At 50.6% G+C, this 23888-nt stretch overlaps 1 protein-coding gene across 1 annotated transcript in view; it reads left to right on the forward strand.

Annotated features, from left to right (window-relative positions):
- Nucleotides 1-23888, forward strand: part of LOC134211770 (muscle M-line assembly protein unc-89-like) — a 213058-nt gene that overhangs the window by 76307 nt on the left and 112863 nt on the right. Inside the window, exon 3 of the mRNA XM_062688993.1 lies at nt 1733-2659. Coding sequence (XP_062544977.1) covers nt 1733-2659 — 927 coding nt within the window. The remainder of the gene's footprint in view (nt 1-1732; nt 2660-23888) is intronic.

Genomic DNA, 23888 nt, shown 5'->3' on the forward strand with positions numbered 1-23888 from the left:
ATCACACCCACCATTGCCTTATTCCGGGGGCAAATGCCTACTTTTAAAGAAGCAATCACATCCACCATTCAGAAGGATACACATTAATCATTGATTTTCACTGGGTATACCATTATACCGAAGAAGGGTAACAATTATCATTGTTTTATACCCAGCAAATGCTTGCTTTCTATGCAAGATTTTTCTGATGCTGTTCCTGATTATCCCAAATGTCCTTCATGTCGAATGCCCTTAGGCCAAATTTGGGAAATATAATTTTCGTTAAAGTCATTTTTGGAAAAATGTTATTACCGGGAAAATGTTATTGTCGAGGATTTGCTATTTTCAAGGAATTCGGGCAATTTGTTTTCGGAGCAAAGTACAATGTCAAAGAACCTCGGATGTACTAAATAAAAGGGATTTTAAATTAAGTCGTTTTCTAAAAAGTACCCAACCACAATAACCAAGCTTCTCTACAATAGTTTCCTTTGGGTAGAGATTACATGTTTACGTGTTTTGTTTGAATTCACCCATGCGATAAAAAGGTATACTAAACTGTTCCTTCAATAAATATATAATCCCTTTCATTCAGCTATGACACTTCTACCCAGTCTGATATAGTCTTCCTTAGAAAGATAATATGGGTTTCAAATTTGGTGGACATCGATTAATGGGTTCAGAAGTCATGCTGAATTGATCGACAACTAAACAATACCGCTCTCCCACACCCTCCCCCTTTTAAAATGACTTACCCATGTCCACTAAAATCGCTTCCTTGAGACAGACAATATTTGATACAAATTTGGTTCAAATTGGTCATGAGGCTCAAGATTTACATTGAGTTGATCGATTGCTAAACAATACCCCTCCCCCCATACCCTCCCTCTTTTGTATAGAGCATCCCTAACCTCCTTATGATAAAGAATTTGTGTTCCGAATTTGTTTGAAATCGGCAAAGGGGTTCAGAAGTTACACTGAGTTGATCTATAAGTAAGGAATACCCCTCCCACCAACACCTCTCTCTTTTCCAAAGAGCACCACTAACCATCGTCTCCTAAAGAATTTGTGTTCCAAATTTGGTTGAAATCGGCCAAAGCCATCTTCAGAATTTACACTGAATTGATCGATAACTAAGCAATACCCCTCCCCCACACCCTCCCCATTTTCCAAAAAGCATGCTCAACCACCCTATCGTCCCCTCCTTAAGATGAAGAATTTGTGTTCCAAATTTGGTTGAAATCGGCCAAGAGGTTCAGAATTTACACTGAGTTAATCGACAACTAAGTAATACCCCTTCCCCCACACCCTCCCTTTTTTTCAGAAAGCATGCTCAACCCCCCTATCGTCCCCTCCTTAAGATAAAGAATTTGTGTTCCAAATTTGGTTGAATTCGGCCAAGAGGTTCAGAATTTACACTGAGTTAATCGATAACTAAGTAATACACCTCCCCCCACACCCTCCCCCTTTTTCAAAGAGCATGCTCAACCCCCCTATCGTCCCCTCTGCAAGATAAAGAATTTGTGTTCCAAATTTGGTTGAAATCGGTCAAGGGGTTCAGAATTTACACTGAGTTGATCGATAACTAAGCTCAATGTGTGTTCCAAATTTGGTTAAAATCGGTAAATGGGTCCAGAAGTTATGCTGGGACATACATACAATCATACATTGAGTTTTATATATATAGATATAGTCTAGCCATCTTCACCGAATAATAAAATCCGATTTAAAAAAATGCACAAATGTTTATTTTCAGAATTTTACGACTTGAGAGCGAACGATCTTGTCCTGGAAACACAGGTGCATGGTGTGCCAAATCCAGATATACAGTGGTATAAGGATGATGATAAAATAATCTACGATGATAAGTTGATGCTGAGTCGCGAACCGAATGGGAAGTATCAACTGCGTATACATAAACCACATGTTGATGATTGCGGCATATATGAATGTCGAGCTAATAATAGTGATGGGCAGTCTAAGGTTAAGCACGAAGTGAAATTTAACTCTAACGAAACTTTTGTTCATGCGCATAGAGTTGAACATGCTGAACGGTTTAAAAGGCTACTCGAAGAAGAAACAGAACTCAGTATTGCTCAAAGTATAATACAAGAAACACAACCACCAGACGAGAAAAGTGATGTGATAAACGAGGCAGGCAACGAACATATCATACAAGATTCAGAACCAGGGAAAGAGGAATCAGCAGATAGTAACAGTATTGATCCGGCAACTGATCAAACACTTATCAAAGAGCCAACTCTTCCTAAACCAAAACCAGTAGTTAAGCCAAGAAGTATGCCCCGACGAAGATTTGAAGAAGGGCCTTCTGAGCCCTATATTATAAGAGATTCAAAAAAAAAGCTTTTATGGGAGTCAAAGCTAAAAAACCTTACTGCACAAGAAGGTGGCAACATAAAACTCGTATGCATTGTAGCTGGGCCCCAACCTCAATACAAGTGGTTTAAAAATGGAAAACCACTAGTGTGGAGCAAAGAAATTATAAATGCTACAAAAGCTGAATTTGGATGCATTAAAGTCAACCATGTATCGTTATCAGATGCAGGGGAATACACAGCACAAGCCAAAAATGCTGATAGTGAAATCGAATGCTCATGTACAGTTACGATATTTCCTGGTACTGTAGAAGTGAAAACAAAACCTACATTCACTAGGATAACAGGTAGGTATCCAAATCCACAAAAACGTTAGCAGCATAATTTTACTAAGATTAATGAGATGAGTGTATTACTTCTCCGTGAAGTTAAATGCTTTTTACAATGATATGGAAATGTTAATATCATATTCCAAACTTTGAAGCACATGTTCATGATAGAGTTAGAGGTGAACGTAATGACCTGGTACATAGTTCCGTTAAGATGCGGCAGGCATGATTTTTTTTTTCTAGAAGTGGATTTGAAAGCGAGTGGGGAGGACATTGTTTGTGTTGATATAAATAAATCCTATGACCTTTCTTCTGTCAAACTTCCGTATGAAGTGGCAGGCAAGAGCATCAATGTGGAAGCTGATATCTCTCCACTGGAGATCCACTTCTATAAAACATTCTTCATGCCTGCCGTATTCTAACGAAACTGTCAAATCTGTACTTTTGCCTCTAATTCTAAATAAGGAAAATTATACTAGCATTTCCCCTCCGAAAATAATAATCTTACAATCATTGTATAAAATCTTGGCATATACAAATCCACATGGTTTTAATACAAAGAATTTAAGCATTTTTATCAGATAGGGTAAAGTGCCCAATAGTGGGCCCCCAACCAATAGTGGACCCTCCAGCCATTTTTGCATTATTACAGCACAATGTAAACATTTTGCTATGAAATTCCATCGGGAGAACCTGCCTTACACTCCTATGATTTGACTACATACATTGAAAATGCGATGGAAAGTAAAATTAGATGATTTTTTACAATTCTATAAAAAATAAACACGAAAGTGTCCATTATAGGAATATTTTGGGGGTCCATAATAGGAAAGAAGAACGTACCGAAACGGAACATAAAAATCAAATGAAGTGTCGACTATAGGGAAGCAATTTCCTATTATGGACCCCCAGGGGGTCTACTATAGGGCAAATTCAGTCAGACTTTAAAATGGTAATTTCAACGAATAACGTCGAGTATTTGAGTGTTTTATGTATGTATCGTAAAGAGGAGATGCAGAGCTTGATATTAGATATCACGCAAAATTAATATTTTGAAAATTTCCACTCCTTATGGCAGGAAGAGCAAATTTTCGCTACTAGGGGGTCCACTATTGGGTATTTTACCCTACTGTTTTAAAATAATACAAAATTGACAGATTTCAATACCGTTATTAGTTTTTAGACACTGTAGACAAAAACGGAAATTGTTATCCTCACACAAACAAATTGACAGGCAATTCTGAATGCACAATACAGTTGTTGGTGAACAAACATTAGAGGTAAAAAACCCAGGGCGTAATATGTGGAGCATCGCGCCTACTCTGCATATATGAAGTAGAAATACTACACAGCAAATTATTAAAAAAATATTAATTATTAAAAATTTCAACGATGGGTAAAATTGCAGCTTATTGCTTCCAACAGCTTCCAATGAATTAACATTCAATTTTAACAGAATTTTACAAGCAAGCACAGTTTAAATTTATTTCGATTTAAAATAATATTGAGATCGATTGAATGTTACGTTCATTTGCATGCTACAAATATGTGCATGAAATCACAAAATCAAAACATATTTTTATCGGTGTATCGGCAAAAATGCCATCTTGTTTCAAATCAAACCGTCTAAAGAAAAGATATTTTAGTTACTAGATAAAGATTGTCGCTTCGGTTCCCTTTTGTTCTGCTGTCCGAAACATGTGTGATATCAAACTGTCATTCGTATGTATTTTTCCTTCATTGACATTTACATTCCCTATCCTCGCCAGCAAAAGATGTTCCGGACAGCGACGACAGCGACAATCTTTATCTAGAAACTAAAATGTCGAATTCGTTTTTAAACCTGGGACAGTGCCAACCCGAACCCTGAATAAAAAAACATTTTCAGTTCCATCTGTCATTGGATATGTTGGTGTGGGTAGCATCGTGTTTGACATCCAGTGCACTGGCAGTGCGTTGGCTTCGACAGGCTTCGACTAATCAGATCATGATAAATAAATAAATATGTTCAAGTGCGTGAACTGATTTTTGCGGATAGTTGAATTTACTTTTGGGCGGATATAAATAGGGAAACTGCTCCTGGAATTCATCTCATGGCTCCGATATTCATCCCATCAAAAGCATAGCAATGGAAAGGAATTTGGATTGTTTATTATTTTTGTGATTTTTTTTAGCAGTGAGCACGCATGTTGACAAAAAGAGGCAACGAAATTGGTGCTGTATTTCTTTGTTTCCCGTTGAGATGAATATATTTATGTTCAGTGAGATGGAGATCGGAAAAGTTCCCCTATTTAATTATATTCAATAATCCCGCGCACATTTTTATACCAAGAATTCCGTATAGAATTCATGTAAAAAAGAGATTTTCTATTTTACAAAAATTCAGTTATTTCTACAAAAGTTTTTTTTTAGAGAGAACTCTGAGAAGCATGAAATAAAAATTCTCCAGGATTCGCAATTTTTTTTCCTCGCTACCTCTCCTGATAAAGTTAGCCTCACACCTCGGGAAAATTTTCCGCCGGATTTCGGGCCCCGTGCATTTTCAATTTTCAAGAATCTCCCGGAGGAATTCCGGGGGAATTTATGTACGAAGCTTGCGGAGCAATTCCTGAAGGAAACTTCGAGTAAGTTCCTGTATTCAAGAGGATTCCCTGAAGGAATTATTGTAGGAATTTCCAAATTAATTCCTGGGAAAAGAGCAAATCCTGGAACAGTATTCAAAGATATTCCTATAGAAGAATTTCCAAAGGAATTCATTTCGAAAAGATCCCTTGGAAAACATATGAAGGAATGCCTGAAAATTCAAGAAAGAATTACTGAAAGAATGTCTGAAGTAATTTCTGGAAGAATTCCCGAAGAAAATTCTGAAACGCACGAAAAAGTTTTTGGAAGAATTTCAAAAGAAATTCTGCACAAGAAATAATTCTATTCGGTATTCCTCAATTATATTTTTCTGACAATGAATTATTGGCAGTGGCTGATTTTCTACCCGCCGCTTCCGCATCCAGGCGCTATCGTATATGCCCAAATAGCCAGCAAGAGTTACCCGCCAGAAATTTGTATGTCGAAAGACATCTAACTCGGCTTTTCTCAAAATTAGGAACTTTTCCTGAAGAACTATTTGGTACCGGTTATGAAGGATGGTGTCCGCTACTACGCCTACCAAATATTTTTCCGATGAAGGTGCTTAATTTTGAGAAATCGAACCTTAGATGCCTTTCGCCATACTGATTTCAGAAAGTTAAGTCCTCGTGTGCCGCTGTAAGCACGCTCAAAGCAGGCGATTCATTCCTAGCGGATTTTATGAACGGGTTTCAAGGGGAATTCCCAAACTACATAATTCCATCCACCAACCTAATTTAGGACACAAAATGTGAGGAAAACCTGAATGAACTTATGAATACATAACTTCCCTAACAATTATTTTTAAAACTGAATCTAAACAGTACTGGATTAATTTCATTTAAAACTACAATTACAAATATCACAAAATTCCCAAAAAAAAAACCCTGTTTAATCCACCTAGCGGTGATGATGCCTTTCTCGCTCGTTCAAAATAGTTGATAAACATATATGAAAAGTCTGAGTTCGGGCTGATTTTTAATGTGAAACAATAGGATTCGCCGTTTAAATAATCGGTTCAGGATAAGATTTCGAAAAATGAGTTAGATTTTTTTGCACACATGCACATACACATACTTCTTCTGAAAAAGTTCGTATCGTTTGCTTTGAATACGAGAAAAGCAAAAAAAAAACGGTGGTGGGAAAAAACAAATGTTTCCATTTGTCAAACTTTCGAGTGCTTTCCGTTTTGAAGCCAGAATCCAGCTTAGACTTCAATCATCCAATCAATAAATTAGCTTTTTTGAAATTGTTGTTTTGAATAATATGATTCTTCATATAAATAAAAATTCAGTTGACCCTTCCCGTCAAAAAATGTATTTCGTTTCATTATTTCAGTCGATTCTTTGGCTTATTTAAGGTCAACTTTCCCAAAGAACCCATATTTCTTTAAGCCTCTAACTATTAAATCCAAGGGCCTCATACGCCTGTCACTGGCGAACAAAGCTCGTGTACTCTGCATCGAAGCTTAGAATCGGTGTTAGGGCGCAATCGTTAATGTGAACATTTTTATATTCGGTTAGTTACTGCAAATAAATTCTTTTTCGAGTCGCTATAATCAAGCAGGTATGTCAAGCATCTTACATCGTTATATTGCTGCATGATTGAGTGTTTAATTTTGATAAAATATCGAAAACAAAAGTGTGCATAAAAATTGCCGCGTCTTAACAAAAAGGTGGTAGAGAATTAACACTGTTGTTTACAGTTTAGAACCAAATCCAGATGTCGCACATGTTGGGGTAGGGATTCAGTGCTCCGCCTTCTCCCCCTGATTAAATCAAAAGATGTTTTAGTTACAAGATAAAGTTTGTCGCTGTCGTCGCTGTCCGGAACATCTTTTGCCGGCGATGATAGGGGAGCTAAATGTCAAAGAAGGAAAATCCATACGATTTGACAGCTTGATACCCAACATGTTCTGGACAGCAGAACAAAGGGAACCGAAGCGACAATCTTTATCTAGTAACTAAAATATCTTTTATTAAGGTCACTCCTGACGGAATCCAAGTTCCAAAGTGCTCACGTTTTCGGGGGCACACCACTCGATTCAGAGGCGGCCGCACAACTGTCAATTTTGCTGATTTCGCTTTGCTGCGTCGCAGCATGCGTGAAATAATAAAAATGACAGTTTTGCGTTGCTTCCGTATCGAGTGGTGTGCCCCCGAAAACGCGAGCACTTTTAAATTTGGATTCCGTCGGAATTCAGCTTCCCAGCCCCACTACCTTTGTTCGGGGTAGTAACCCTCCGCGTTTTGGAGCGGCCCCCAGGGAACTCATCCCCTGGAGACTGTCTCCCCCGTTTTTGTGTCTGCTCCGTTGGAGCAGTCACCCCCGACGTACCCGCAAATACTTGAGCCTCAGTCTGGGTAGACTTTGGTACCACCGTCTTCGCTGGCACGCCTTCGGTCGATTCGACCTTGCCCGAGTCCGCGAATCCTTGGGCCTCAGTCTGGGTAGACCTCGACTCCACGGATTGGCCGTCCCGACCGCCCTCTCAAGCTCCTCTTGAGGTCCTTACTGATATTATGCTTCGATGACGCAAAGTCGATGTTCTTCCAGCGGTTCCGTCGCCACCTCGAAGGCCGAAAGCCCGTCGCGTTTGCGGTTCATCGCCTCCGCAAGCCATGGGCCGTCAATAACCTCTACCGGCGTTTTTTTAGCCGAGAGGAAGGTTAAGTGACCCACGCTGGCGCTACGCATTGAGCTGCCGACTATTGCCTCTGGCCTCCTAGGCGGAGACCTGAACAACCCACCTCTTGCGAAGGGGTTGTCGCCTACACTACTACCACTAGTTGAAGAATTGTCTTGGTTTTCCATTTTGATCCCACGAGTTGCTCGGGAAAAGAGGTCCACCACGCCAGAGCCCAGCATGACGCGGTAAGGGACAATTACTGTGGGGGGTGCCCAGGTACCCCACAGGCTCCGTTAAAGACCTAGCTTATTATTTCACCCCCCTGGCCATGCATCCCCTCGGCACGGGTCGCTTGACGCCTTGGGATTAGGGGTTAGGGACGATGGTCCCGGTCTAACTCGCAGTGGCCATGGGGAGGGGTCGTCAAGCCCTTGGACAAAGTCCCTGCTGCCCCCAGTGTGTGTGTGTTTTTTTTTCTTCTTAAACAATGGAGGGGGAATCTGCTCAACAGACATCCTGGGTTGACCAGGAAGTGCTGGGTTAGGGGCCACCTCCAATGAGGGAGGCAGGACTGCATCCCCGACCAGCTAAATCGTTTCCATTGCCGCCAAGCCCATCGTCCCTTCGGTACAACCAGAAAGTAATGCTTCAAAGGGGGGCCAGTGCATGACGCACCCTCGAGGTTAGCTGCGTGTCCTTGCAGCATCGAACATCGTGACTCGCTTTTTTAGAAGAACACCATGGTATCGTGCCAGCGCATTGCCGGCTTTCCAGGTGGCCTTACCACGCCCTATGTCCTCGGAAGGTGGGCAGGGTCGACTTCGCACCTGCTTCCCTCTGCACGACTGGTATCAAGAATGACGATGCCGCGTGCACCCCAAATTGACCTTTCTGCGATAGGGCCTATTCGCCAGCACACAGAGGGACTTGCCGACGCGGTGCCTACGCCTGCCCCAGCCTTGACGAGGACCCCTTTCCGTCCTCGGGCTCGGAACCCGCCCGGTTGACCGACGCCGCGAAAGCGACGATACCATGTTAATCTTCACGCGGCCACTTGTTCAATAAAAGGATCGAGTTCGACCACAGGGCACCGGTATGACCCATGAAGCCGACTCCGAACCCTTGGACCACCTCTTATTTGCGCCTGAACTAGCCATTCCTCGAGTCCACGCGCCACCTTCTGTGTAGCTCCGAGACGATTTGGACGATAGCCGATAAAACGGCGTTCCAGCCAACTTCATCTTTACACATCCTCCGGACTAGGTTGTCCGGGGTAGTGTCCAGACCACATGTGGCAAGCATGTGGTCGCGCATTGTGCGAAAACGCGGGCACACGAACAACACGTGTTCCGCCGTTTCCTCTAAACCTACGCACACCGGACACTCGGGCGAGGCCGAGTGTCCGAACCGGTGTAGGTACTGTCTGAAGCAACCATGGCCTGTAAGGACCTGGGTCAGGTGGAAAGTGATTTCCCCATGGCGCCTCTTGACCCACGTACCTATCTCCGGTATCAACCTATGTGTCCATCTACCCTTAGTGGAACTGTCCCACGCACGCTGCCATTTGACCATTGAGGCCAACCTGACAGTCCTACGGATGCCTCTCGTGCCGCGCATTTCGAAGCACTCTATGTCTTCACCGATAACGATGTCTATAGGCATCATACCGGTGATGACGCAAAGTGCATCGTGCGACACGGTACGGTACGCGCTCGCAACTCTTAGGCACATGAGCCTATACGTACTTTCTAACTTCGTTCTGTAGCAGTTAATACGCAGGGCCGTGCCCCAAGCTGGCCCCCCATACCTCAGTATGGACAGAGCAACGCTAGCCAGAAGCTTGCGCTTGCTGGCATAAACCGCAGAGCTATTGGACATCATCCGGGACAATGCCACTATAGCTGTGGAGTCACGCTTGCAGGCGTAATTGACGTGGCTACTAAAGGTGAGCTTATCGTCGATCATTACCCCCAAGAGTTTGATGGAGCGTTCAGAGGTGACCGTGCAGTTGCCTGCCCTTATCACCGCTTGTTGCTCCGACTTTCGGTTGTTAACAACAACCACCTCAGTCTTGTGGTGAGCCAGTTCTAACTTCCTGGAACTCATCCACTCCTCCACAATTGCGATCGAGTGGGCTGCAGTCAACTCCACCTCTTGGATCGATTCGCCGTAGACCTCCAGCGTAATATCGTCAGCGAAGCCGACGATTGCCACGCCCACCGGGAACTTCAACCTCAAGACACCGTCGTACATGACGTTCCATAACACCGGGCCCAGTATGGAACCTTGCGGAACCCCTGAGGTTATATCAACGCACTTCCGACCCGCCTCCGTGTCGTATACCAGTACTCGATTCTGGAAGTAGCTTCCGAGAATCTTGTACAGGTACTCGGGAATTCCAAGACGCAGGAGCGCATCTGCAATAGCTGCCCAACTGGCACTATTGAAAGCATTCCTCACGTCGAGAGTCACTACTGCACAATAGCGAACTCCCCTCCTCTTACGCTGGATAGCTATCTCCGCGGATTTGGTAACCGACAAGATAGCGTCTACGGTCGACTTACCCTTTCGGAAGCCAAACTGGTTGCTCGATAGACCATCCGCACCCTCCGTGCGTATCAACAACCTGTTGAGGATGATCTTCTCGAGCACCTTCCCCGCCGTATCAAGCAGGCATATTGGTCTATATGCCGACGGATCCCCCGGTGGTTTTAACGCTTTTCGTAATAGGACCAAGCTCTGCCTTTTCCATGCTTCAGGGAAGACTCCCTCGTCCAGGCATCTCTGCATAACAGATCTGAACATCTCGGGAACCTCGGTAATGGCCGCTTTGATGGCCAGGTTCGGAATACCATCCGGTCCTGACGCCTTACCTACACTAAGGGACTGTGCAATCCCCGCAAGTTCCGCCACCGTTACTCTTCCCTCGTCAGCCACCCTGGCCCGTGGCAGCTCCACAAAGGGAAGCCAGGGACTTGGGTCGTGACGTGCGAAGAGCCCCGCGATGATCCTCTCCAGCATCTCTGGAGACCGCTCTGTAGGGGCCATCGCCCCACGTGTCTTGGCCATTACGACCCTATAGGCGTCACCCCATGGATTCGCGTTGGCACTTTGACACAGGCCCTCGAAGCAGGCTTTTTTGCTTGATCTAATCTCAGTCTTCGGAGCGGCTCTAGCAGCCACGAACGCCACCCGTCGTTCAACACGCTCCTCTTCTGTGCGTGCTCGCTGCATCCGCCTCCTTGCCCGTAGGCAGGCGCGGCGCAGGTTCGCAATTGCTTGAGTCCACCAGTAAGCCGGTGGTCTTCCATTCCTAGGGTGGACTTTCCTAGGCATGGTGGCATCGCATGCACGCGAGAGTACTGTTACCAGCTGCTCACCGCTCAGACCGAGAGTATTGCGCTCGTGGCGGAGCGCTTTCTTAAACACCTCGTCGTCGAAGTATGATGTCTTCCACATACGAGGACTAGGCCTCGCCCCTTCTTCCGTCCGCTGAATGCTGGTCGTATAGTCGATACTGTAGCGAACCGCCAGGTGGTCGCTGTGAGTGTAGCCATCATCTACCCTCCAGTTCGAACTACTCGTTTGGCCAGGGCTCCAGAACGTAACGTCGATAATCGACTCGGCACCGTTCCAGCTGTAGGTACTTTTGGTACCGACATTAGCCAAGTCCAGATCCAACATGGCCAGTGATTCCAGCAGGATCTGCAGTGTCCAGTGTGTGTGTGTATGTGTGTGTTTTTTTTTCTTCCTAAACAATGGAGGGGGAATCTGCTCAACAGACATCCTGGGTTGACCAGGAAGTGCTGGGTTAGGGGCCACCTCCAATGAGGGAGGCAGGACTGCATCCCCGACCAGCTAAACCGTTTCCATTGCCGCCAAGCCCATCGTCCCTTCGGTACAACCAGAAAGTAATGCTTCAAAGGGGGGCCAGTGCATGACGCACCCTCGAGGTTAGCTGCGTGTCCTTGCAGCATCGAACATCGTGACTCGCTTTTTAGAAGAACACCATGGTATCGTGCCAGCGCATTGCCGGCTTTCCAGGTGGCCTTACCACGCCCTATGTCCTCGGAAGGTGGGCAGGGTCGACTTCGCGCCTGCTTCCCTCTGCACGACTGGTATCAAGAATGATGATGCCGCGTGCACCCCAAATTGACCTTTCTGCGATAGGGCCTATTCGCCAGCACACAGAGGGACTTGCCGACGCGAGGCCTACGCCTGCCCCAGCCTTGACGAGGACCCCTTTCCGTCCTCGGGCTCGGAACCCACCCGGTTGACCGACGCCGCGAAAGCGGCGATACCATGTTGTTCTTCGCGCGGCCACTTGTTCGATAAAAGGATCGAGTTCGACCACAGAGCATGACCACCGGTATGACCCATGAAGCCGACTCCGATCCCTTGGACCACCTCTTATTTGCGCCTGAACTAGCCATCCTTGAGTCCACGCGCCACCTTCTGTGTAGCTCCGAGACGATTTGGGCGATAGCCGATAAAACGGCGTTCCAGCCAACTTCGTCTTTACACATCCTCCGAACTAGGTTGTCCGGGGTAGTGTCCAGACCACATGTGGCAAGCATGTGGTCACGCATTGCGCGAAAACGTGAGCACACGAACAACACGTGTTCCGCCGTTTCCTCTAAACCTGCGCACACCAAACACTCGGGCGAAGCCGAGCAAGCCAGCTGCTTTACTTGCACTTTGATTTTGCAGCACGCTTAAACGCCGGGCACATCGAACCCCCCATGGGTGCTTGCTGTTCACAGCTTTGCTGGAACAAATCAAACAATTGGGAGGGTTCGTGCAGCATTGTGCCTTATGTCCTCCAATCCGCAGCGTCGGCAGAGATTGCTTCTGTCAGGGCCTTTGCAGTCCCATTGCTTGTGCCCCGGTTCCAGGCACTTGAAGCAAACTTCGGGTTGCTCGTATATGCGCACAGGGCATACCGACCATCCCACCTTGACGCTCCCTAACTTGACTACCTTGGAGGCGTCCGCTGCAGATAGCCGAACCAATGCTACCTGCGTCCCTGCCGGACCTTTCCGTAGCCGAACGGCTGCGATGGGCGTCTCCACTTCACACTGTCGCCGCAGTGCCGTGACGAGCTCTTCGACTTCAGTGATCTCGTCCAGGTCTTTAACCCTTAGATTCACCTCCGTCGTGAGTGCCCTCACCTTGACCGTCTCGCCCAGGACCTCCTCCGCCAACTTCTTGTAGGCGGCGCCCTTTTGCGAGACGCCCCGCTTCAGCTCGAGTATCATCTCGCCCATCCGGGTACGTCTTATTCGACGTACGTCGGCGCCGAGTTCACCGAGCTTGACGTCACTCCTCATCGCCTTCAAAACATCCGAGTACTTAGCCTCGTCCGCCGTGATGACTAGGGCATCGCCCTGGAGCGATTGGCGCCTTCCCTAGACTTCTTGCTACCCTCATTCGCCTGGGCCTTCTTTTCGGCCCTTGACTTCTTCGGTTTCCTCTTGTTCTTGACCAGGGTCCAGGAGGCGTCATTCCCTCTATTTCCCTGGTCTGGTGCGGCTGAGAACTTTCAGCCTGCCGTAACCCCTTACCACCGTCTTGCCTGAGTGGACGGACCTTTCCAGGTCCTTCCTCCCCGGTTTTGGAGGTACCTGACCGGGGTTCAGCTTCTCAGCCCCACTACCCTTGTTCGGGGTAGTAACCCTCCGCGTTTTGGAGCGGCCCCAGGGAGCTCATCCCTGGAGACTGTCTCCCGTTTTTGTGTCTGCTCCGTTGGAGCAGTCACCCCCGACGTACCCGCAAATACTTGAGCCTCAGTCTGGGTAGACTTTGGCACCACCGTCTTAGCTGGCACGCCTTCGGTCGATTCGACCTTGCCCGAGTCCGCGAATCCTTGGGCCTCAGTCTGGGTAGACCTCGACTCCACCGATTTCACGGGTTTGCACTTGGCCGTCCCGACCGCCCTCTCCAGCTTGGCGTCCAGCATCGACTTTCGAAGTTTCTGCAAGCTCCTCTTGAGGTCCTTGCTGATATTATGCTTCGATGACGCAAAGTCGATGATGGCGTCCAGCTGTTCCGTCGCCACCTCGAAGGCCGAAAGCCCATCGCGTTTGCGGTTCATCGCCTCCACAAGCCATGGGCCGTCAATAACCCCTACCGGCGTTTTTATAGCCGAGAGGAAGGTTGAGTGACCCACGCTGGCGCTGCGCACTGAGCTGCCGACTGTTGCCTCTGGCCTCCTAGGCGGAGACCTGAACAACCCACCTCTTGCGAAGGGGTTGTCGCCTACACTACTACCACTAATTGAAGAATTGACTTGGTTTTCCATTTTGGTCCCACGAGTTGCTCGGGAAAAGAGGTCCACCACGCCAGAGCCCAGCATAACGCGGTAAGGGACAATTACTGTGGAGGGTGCCCAGGTACCCCACAGGCTCCGTTAAAGGCCTAGCTTATTATTTCACCCCCTGGCCATGCATCCCCTCGGCACGGGTCGCTTGACGCCTTGGGATTAGGGGTTGGGGACGATGGTCCCGGTCTAACTCGCAGTGGCCATGGGGAGGGGTCGTCAAGCCCTTGGACAAAGTCCCTGCTGCCCCCGTGTATGTGTGTGTTTTTTTTTTCTTCCTAAACAATGGAGGGGGAATCTGCTCAACAGACATCCTGGGTTGACCAGGAAGTGCTGGGTTAGGGGCCACCTCCAATGAGGGAGGCAGGACTGCATCCCCGACCAGCTAAACCGTTTGCATTGCCGCCAAGCCCATCGTCCCTTCGGTACAACCAGAAAGTAATGCTTCAAAGGGGGGCCAGTGCATAACGCACCCTCGAGGTTAGCTGCGTGTCCTTGCAGCATCGAACATCGTGACTCGCTTTTTTAGAAGAACACCCTGGTATCGTTCCCGCGCCTTGCCGGCCTTCCCTGTTGCCTTACCACGCCCTATTTCCTAGGAAGGTGGGGAGGGTCGACTTCGCGCCCGCTTCCCTCTGCCCGACCGGTATCAAGAATGATGATGCCGCGTGCACCCCAAATTGACCTTTCTGCGATAGGGCCTATTCGCCAGCACACAGAGGGACTTGCCGACACGGTGCCTACGCCTGCCCCAGCCTTGACGAGGACCCCTTTCCGTCCTCGGGCTCGGAACCCGCCCGGTTGACCGACGCCGCGAAAGCGACGATACCATGTTGTTTTTCACGCGGCCACTTGTTCGATAAAAGGATCGAGTTCGACCACAGGGCACCGGTATGACCCATGAAGCCGACTCCGAACCCTTGGACCACCTCTTATTTGCGCCTGAACTAGCCATCCCTCGAGTCCTCGCGCCACCTTCTGTGTAGCTCCGAGACGATTTGGACGATAGCCGATAAAACGGCGTTCCAGCCAACTTCATCTTTACACATCCTCCGAACTAGGTTGTCCGGGGTAGTGTCCAGATCACATGTGGCAAGCATGTGGTCACGCATTGTGCGAAAACGCGGGCACACGAACAACACGTGTTCCGCCGTTTCCTCTAAACCAACGCACACCGGACACTCGGGCGAGGCCGAGTGTCCGAACCGGTGTAGGTACTGTCTGAAGCAACCATGGCCTATAAGGACCTGGGTCAGGTGGAAAGTGATTTCCCCATGGCGCCTCTTGACCCACGTACCTATCTCCGGTATCAACCTATGTGTCCATCTACCCTTAGTGGAACTGTCCCACGCACGCTGCCATTTGACCATTGAGGCCAACCTGACAGTCCTGCGGATGCCTCTCGTGCCGCGCATTTCAAAGCACTCTATGTCTTCACCGATAACGATGTCAATAGGCATCATACCGGTGATGACGCAGAGTGCATCGTGCGACACGGTACGGTACGCGCTCGCAACTCTTAGGCACATGAGCCTATACGTACTTTCTAACTTCGTTCTGTAGCAGTTAATACGCAGGGCCGTGCCCCAAGCTGGCCCCCATTCCTCAGTATGGACAGAGCAACGCTAGCCAGAAGCTTGCGCTTGCTGGCATAAACCGCAGAGCTATTGGACATCATCCGGGACAATGCCGCTATAGCTGTTGAGGCACGCTTGCAGGCGTAATTGACGTGGCTACCAAAGGTGAGCCTCCGTGTCGTATACCAGTACTCGATTCTGGAAGTAGCTTCCGAGAATCTTGTACAGGTACTCGGGAATTCCAAGACGCAGGAGCGCATCTGCAATAGCTGCCCAACTGGCACTATTGAAGGCATTCCTCACGTCGAGAGTCACTACTGCACAATAGCGAACTCCCCTCCTCTTACGCTGGATAGCTATCTCCGCGGATTTGGTAACCGACAAGATAGCGTCTACGGTCGACTTACCCTTTCGGAAGCCAAACTGATTACTCGATAGACCATCCGCACCCTCCGTGCGTATCAACAACCTGTTGAGGATGATCTTCTCGAGCACTTTCCCCGCCGTATCAAGCAGGCATATTGGTCTATATGCCGACGGATCCCCCGGTGGTTTTCCCGCCTTTGGCAATAGGACCAAGCTCTGCCTTTTCCATGCTTCAGGGAAGACTTCCTCGTCCAGGCATCTCTGCATGACAGATCTGAACATCTCGGGAGCCACGGCAATGGCCGCTTTAATGGCCAGGTTCGGAATACCATCCGGTCCTGGCGCCTTACCTACACTAAGGGACTGTGCAATCCCCGCAAGTTCCGCCACAGTTACTCTTCCCTCGTCGGCTACCCTGGCTCCTGGCAGCTCCACGAAGGGAGGCCAGGGACTTGGGTCGTGACGTGGGAAGAGCCCCGCGATGATCCTCTCCAGCATCTCTGGAGACCGCTCTGTAGGGGCCATCGCCCCACTGAGCTGCCAACTATTGCCTCTGGCCTCCTAGGCGGAGACCTGAACAACCCACCTCTTGCGAAGGTGTTGTCGCCTACACTACTACCACTAGTTGAAGTGTATGTGTGTGTGTGCGTGTGTTTTTTTTTTTTCTTCCTAAGCAATGGAGGGGGAAGCTGCTCAACAGACATCCTGGGTTGACCAGGAAGTGCTTGGTTAGGGGCCACCTCCAATGAGGGAAGCAGGGCTGCATCCCCGACCAGCTAAACCGTTTCCATTGCCGCCAAGCCCATCGTCCCTTCGGTACAACCAGAAAGTAATGCTTCAAAGGGGGGCCAGTGCATGACGCACCCTCGAGGTTAGCTGCGTGTCCTTGCAGCATCGAACATCGTGACTCGCTTTTTTAGAAGAACACCATGGTATCGTTCCAGCGCATTGCCGGCTTTCCAGGTGGCCTTACCACGCCCTATGTCCTCGGAAGGTGGGCAGGGTCGACTTCGCGCCTGCTTCCCTCTGCACGACTGGTATCAAGAATGATGATGCCGCGTGCACCCCAAATTGACCTTTCTGCGATAGGGCCTATTCGCCAGCACACAGAGGGACTTGCCGACGCGGTGTCTACGCCTGCCCCAGCCTTGACCCTCGTCCTCGGGCTCGTCCCCTTTCCGTCCTCGGGCTCGGAACCCGCCCGGTTGACCGACGCCGCGAAAGCGACGATACCATGTTGTTCTTCGCGCGGCCACGTGTCTTGGCCATTACGACCCTATAGGCGTCACCCCATGGATTCGCGTTGGCACTTTGACACAGGCCCTCGAAGCAGGCTTTTTTGCTTGATCTAATCTCAGTCTTCGGAGCGGCTCTAGCAGCCACGAACGCCACCCGTCGTTCAACACGCTCCTCTTCTGTGCGTGCTCGCTGCATCCGCCTCCTTGCCCGTAGGCAGGCGCGGCGCAGGTTCGCAATTGCTTGAGTCCACCAGTAAGCCGGTGGTCTCCCATTCCTAGGGTGGACTTTCCTAGGCATGGTGGCATCGCATGCACGCGAGAGTACTGTTACCAGCTGCTCGCCACTCAGACCGAGAGTATTGTGCTCGCGGCGAAGCGCTTCCTTAAACACGTCGTCGAAGTATGATGTCTTCCACATACGAGGACTAGGCCTCGCCCCTTCTTCCGTCCGCTGAATGCTGGTCGTATAGTCCATACTGTAGCGAACCGCCAGGTGGTCGCTGTGAGTGTAGCCATCATCTACCCTCCAGTTCGAACTACTCGTTTGGCCAGGGCTCCAGAACGTAACGTCGATAATCGACTCGGCACCGTTCCAGCTGTAGGTACTTTTGGTACCGACATTAGCCAAGTCCACATCCAACATGGCCAGTGATTCCAGCAGGATCTGCCCCCGTTGATTCGTGGATCGGCTTCCCCATTCCACGGCCCAAGCGTTGAAGTCCCCCGCTATCACCACCGGCCTACGCCCCATCAAGTTAGCCGTCAAACAATCTAACATTCGACCGAACTGCTCGATTGACCATCGAGGAGGCGCATAGCAGCTGCAGAAGAAGACCCCGTTGATTTTGGCAATGACGAAGCCCTCGTGTGTCGAAGACACCAACTCTTGAACTGAGTATTTCCCCGTTGTCCATATCGCCGCCATTTGAGACCCATCGGTGATCCAATTACCGTTCCTGGCGGGTACCCGGTAAGGATCTGCTATGATGGCGATATCCGTCCCCCATTCAGCAACTGTCTGACACAGCAGTTGCTGGGCTGCATCACAGTGGTTCAGGTTTAGCTGCGTTACCTGCACTGTGATTTTGCAACACGCTTAAACGCCGGGCACTTCAAACCCCCCATGGGGTGCTTGCTGTTCGCAGCTTTGCTGGAACAGATCAAACAGTTGGGAGGGTTCGTGCAGCATTGTGCCTTATGTCCCTCCAATCCGCAGCGTCGACAGAGCTTGCTTCTGTCAGGGCCTTTGCAGTCCCATTGCTTGTGCCCCGGTTCCAGGCACTTGAAGCAAACTTCGGGTTGCTCGTATATGCCCACAGGGCATACCGACCACCCCACCTTGACGCTCCCTAACTTGACTACCTGGAGGCGTCAGCTGCAGGTAGCCGAACCAATGCTACCTGTGTCCCTGCTGGACCTTTCCGTAGCCGAACGGCTGCGGTGGACGCCTCCACTTCACACTGTCGCCGCAGTGTCGTGACGAGCTCTTCGACTTCGGTGATCTCGTCCAGGTCTTTAACCCTTAGATTCACCTCCGTCGTGAGTGCCCTCACCTTGACCGTCTCGCCTAGGACTTCATCCGCCAACTTCTTGTAGGCGGCGCCCTTTTGCGAGACGCCCCGCTTTAGCTCGAGGATCATCTCGCCCGTCTGGGTACGTCTTATTCGACGTACGTCGGCGCCGAGTTCACCGAGCTTGACGTCACTCCTCATCGCCTTCAAGACGTCCGAGTACTTAGCCTCGTCCGTTTTGATGACTAGAGCATCGCCCCTGGAGCGATTGGCGCCTACCCTAGACTTTCTGCTACCCTCATTCGCCTGGGCCTTATTTTCGGCCCTTGACGTCTTCGGTTTCCTCTTATTCTTGACCAGGGTCCAGGAGGCGTCATCCCCCTCTATTTCCCTGGTCTGGGGCGGCTGAAAGCTTTCAGCCTGCCGTAACCCCTTACCACCGTCTTTCCTGGGTGGACGGACCTTTCCAGGTCCTTCCTCCCCCGGTTTTGGAGGTACCTGGCCGGGGTTCGGCTTCCCAGCCCCACTACCCTTGTTCGGGGTAGTAACCCTCCGCGTTTTGGGGCCCTGGAGACTGTCTCCCCCGTTTTTGTGTCTGCTCCGTTGGAGCAGCCACCCCCGACGTGCCCGCGAATACTTGAGCCTCGGTCTGGGTAGACTTTGGCACCACCGTCTTCGACCTTGCCCAAATCCGCGAATTCTTGGGCCTCAGTCTGGGTAGACCTTGACTCCATGGATTTCACGGGTTCGCACTTGGCCGTCCCGACCGCCGTTTCCAGCTTGGCGTCCAACATCGACTTTCGAAGTTTCTGCAAGCTCCTCTTGAGGTCCTTACTGATATTATGCTTCGATGACGCAAAGTCGATGATGGCGTCCAGCTGTTCCGTCTCCACTCGAAGGCCGAAAGCCCATCGCGTTTCCGGTTCATCGCCTCCACAAGCCATGGGCCGTCAATAACCTCTACCGGCGTTTTTTTAGCCGAGAGGAAGGTTAAGTGACCCACGCTGGCGCTGCGCACTGAGCTGCCGACTATTGCCTCTGGCCTCCTAGGCGGAGACCTGAACAACCCACCTCTTGCGAAGGGGTTGTCGCCTACACTACTACCACTAGTTGAAGAATTGCCTTGGTTTTCCATTTTGGTCCCACGAGTTGCTCGGGAAAAGAGGTCCACCACGCCAGAGCCCAGCATGACGCGGTAAGGGACAATTACTGTGGAGGGTGCCCAGGTACCCCCCAGGCTCCGTTAAAGGCCTAGCTTATTATTTCACCCCCCTGGCCATGCATCCCCTCGGCACGGGTCGCTTGACGCCGTGTGTGTGTGTGTGTTTTTTTTTTTTTTTTCTTCCTAAACAATGGAGGGGGAATCTGCTCAACAGACATCCTGGGTTGACCAGGAAGTGCTGGGTTAGGGGCCACCTCCAATGAGGGAGGCAGGGCTGCATCCCCGACCAGCTAAAACGTTTCCATTGCCGCCAAGCCCATCGTCCCTTCGGTACAACCAGAAAGTAATGCTTCAAAGGGGGGCCAGTGCATGACGCACCCTCGAGGTTAGCTGCGTGTCCTTGCAGCATCGAACATCGTGACTCGCTTTTTAGAAGAACACCATGGTATCGTGCCAGCGCATTGCCGGCTTTCCAGGTGGCCTTACCACGCCCTATGTCCTCGGAAGGTGGGCAGGGTCGACTTCGCGCCTGCTTCCCTCTGCACGACTGGTATCAAGAATGATGATGCCGCGTGCACCCCAAATTGACCTTTCTGCGATAGGGCCTATTCGCCAGCACACAGAGGGACTTGCCGACGCGAGGCCTACGCCTGCCCCAGCCTTGACGAGGACCCCTTTCCGTCCTCGGGCTCGGAACCCGCCTGGTTGACCGACGCCGCGAAAGCGACGATACCATGTTGTTCTTCGCGCGGCCACTTGTTCGATAAAAGGATCGAGTTCGACCACAGAGCATGACCACCGGTATGACCCATGAAGCCGACTCCGATCCCTTGACCACCTCTTATTTGCGCCTGAACTAGCCATCCTTGAGTCCACGCGCCACCTTCTGTGTAGCTCCGAGACGATTTGGGCGATAGCCGATAAAACGGCGTTCCAGCCAACTTCGTCTTTACACATCCTCCGAACTAGGTTGTCCGGGGTAGTGTCCAGACCACATGTGGCAAGCATGTGGTCACGCATTGCGCGAAAACGTGAGCACACGAACAACACGTGTTCCGCCGTTTCCTCTAAACCTGCGCACACCAAACACTCGGGCGAAGCCGAGCAAGCCAGCTGCTTTACCTGCACTTTGATTTTGCAGCACGCTTAGACGCCAGGCACATCGAGCCCCCCCTGGGGTGCTTGCTGTTCACAGCTTTGCTGGAACAAATCAAACAATTGGGAGGGTTCGTGCAGCATTGTGCCTTATGTCCCTCCAATCCGCAGCGTCGGCAGAGATTGCTTCTGTCAGGGCCTTTGCAGTCCCATTGCTTGTGCCCCGATTCCAGGCACTTGAAGCAAACTTCGGGTTGCTCGTATATGCGCACAGGGCATACCGACCATCCCACCTTGACGCTCCCTAACTTGACTACCTTGGAGGCGTCCGCTGCAGATAGCCGAACCAATGCTACCTGCGTCCCTGCCGGACCTTTCCGTAGCCGAACGGCTGCGGTGGGCGTCTCCACTTCACACTGTCGCCGCAGTGCCGTGACGAGCTCTTCGACTTCAGTGATCGCGTCCAGGTCTTTAACCCTTAGATTCACCTCCGTCGTGAGTGCCCTCACCTTGACCGTCTCGCCTAGGACCTCCTCCGCCAACTTCTTGTAGGCGGCGCCCTTTTGCGAGACGCCCCGCTTCAGCTCGAGTATCATCTCGCCCATCCGGGTACGTCTCATTCGACGTACGTCGGCGCCGAGTTCACCGAGCTTGACGTCACTCCTCATCGCCTTCAAAACATCCGAGTACTTAGCCTCGTCCGCCGTGATGACTAGGGCATCGCCCCTGGAGCGATTGGCGCCTACCCTAGACTTCTTGCTACCCTCATTCGCCTGTGCCTTCTTTTCGGCCCTTGACGTCTTCGGTTTCCTCTTGTTCTTGACCAGGGTCCAGGAGGCGTCATTCCCCTCTATTTCCCTGGTCTGGTGCGGCTGAGAACTTTCAGCCTGCCGTAACCCCTTACCACCGTCTTGCCTGAGTGGACGGACCTTTCCAGGTCCTTCCTCCCCCGGTTTTGGAGGTACCTGGCCGGGGTTCAGCTTCTCAGCCCCACTACCCTTGTTCGGGGTAGTAACCCTCCGCGTTTTGGAGCGGCCCCAGGAGCTCATCCCCTGGAGACTGTCTCCCCGTTTTTGTGTCTGCTCCGTTGGAGTAGTCACCCCGGACGTACCCGCAAATACTTGAGCCTCAGTCTGGGTAGACTTTGGCACCACCGTCTTAGCTGGCACGCCTTCGGTCGACTCGACCTTGCCCGAGTCCGCGAATCCTTGGGCCTCAGTCTGGGTAGACCTCGACTCCACCGATTTCACGGGTTTACACTTGGCCGTCCCGACCGCCCTCTCCAGCTTGGCGTCCAGCATCGACTTTCGAAGTTTCTGCAAGCTCCTCTTGAGGTCCTTGCTGATATTATGCTTCGATGACGCAAAGTCGATGATGGCGTCCAGCTGTTCCGTCGCCACCTCGAAGGCCGAAAGCCCATCGCGTTTGCGGTTCATCGCCTTCACAAGCCATGGGCCGTCAATAACCCCTTCCGGCGTTTTTAGAGCCGAGAGAAAGGTTGAGTGACCCACGCTGGCGCTGCGCACTGAGCTGCCGACTATTGCCTCTGGCCTCCTAGGCGGAGACCTGAACAACCCACCTCTTGCGAAGGGGTTGTCGCCTACACTACTACCACTAATTGAAGAATTGACTTGGTTTTCCATTTTGGTCCCACGAGTTGCTCGGGAAAAGAGGTCCACCACGCCAGAGCCCAGCATAACGCGGTAAGGGACAATTACTGTGGAGGGTGCCCAGGTACCCCACAGGCTCCGTTAAAGGCCTAGCTTATTATTTCACCCCCCTGGCCATGCATCCCCTCGGCAAGGGTCGCTTGACGCCTTGGGATTAGGGGTTAGTGACGATGGTCCCGGTGTGTGTGTGTGTGTGTTTTTTTTTTTTCCTAAACAATGGAGGGGGATTCTGCTCAACAGACATCCTGGGTTGACCAGGAAGTGCTGGGTTAGGGGCCACCTCCAATGAGGGAGGCAGGACTGCATCCCCGACCAGCTAAACCGTTTCCATTGCCGCCAAGCCCATCGTCCCTTCGGTACAACCAGAAAGTAATGCTTCAAAGGGGGGCCAGTGCATAACGCACCCTCGAGGTCAGCTGCGTGTCCTTGCAGCATCGAACATCGTGACTCGCTTTTTTAGAAGAACACCATGGTATCGTGCCAGCGCATTGCCGGCTTTCCAGGTGGCCTTACCACGCCCTATGTCCTCGAAAGGTGGGTAGGGTCGACTTCGCGCCTGCTTCCCTCTGCACGACTGGTATTAAGAATGATGATGCCGCGTGCACCCCAAATTGACCTTTCTGCGATAGGGCCTATTCGCCAGCACACAGAGGGACTTGCCGACGCGGTGCCTACGCCTGCCCCAGCCTTGACGAGGACCCCTTTCCGTCCTCGGGCTCGGAACCCGCCCGGTTGACCGTCGCCGCGAATGCGACGATACCATGTTGTTTTTCACGCGGCCACTTGTTCGATAAAAGGATCGAGTTCGACCACAGGGCACCGGTATGACCCATGAAGCCGACTCCGAACCCTTGGACCACCTCTTATTTGCGCCTGAACTAGCCATCCCTCGAGTCCACGCGCCACCTTCTGTGTAGCTCCGAGACGATTTGGACTATAGCCGATAAAACGGCGTTCCAGCCAACTTCATCTTTACACATCCTCCGAACTAGGTTGTCCGGGGTAGTGTCCAGACCACATGTGGCAAGCATGTGGTCACGCATTGTGCGAAAACGCGG

Source organism: Armigeres subalbatus, chromosome 2 (assembly GCF_024139115.2).
Source record: "Armigeres subalbatus isolate Guangzhou_Male chromosome 2, GZ_Asu_2, whole genome shotgun sequence".
Taxonomy (NCBI): Eukaryota; Metazoa; Arthropoda; class Insecta; order Diptera; family Culicidae; genus Armigeres; species Armigeres subalbatus.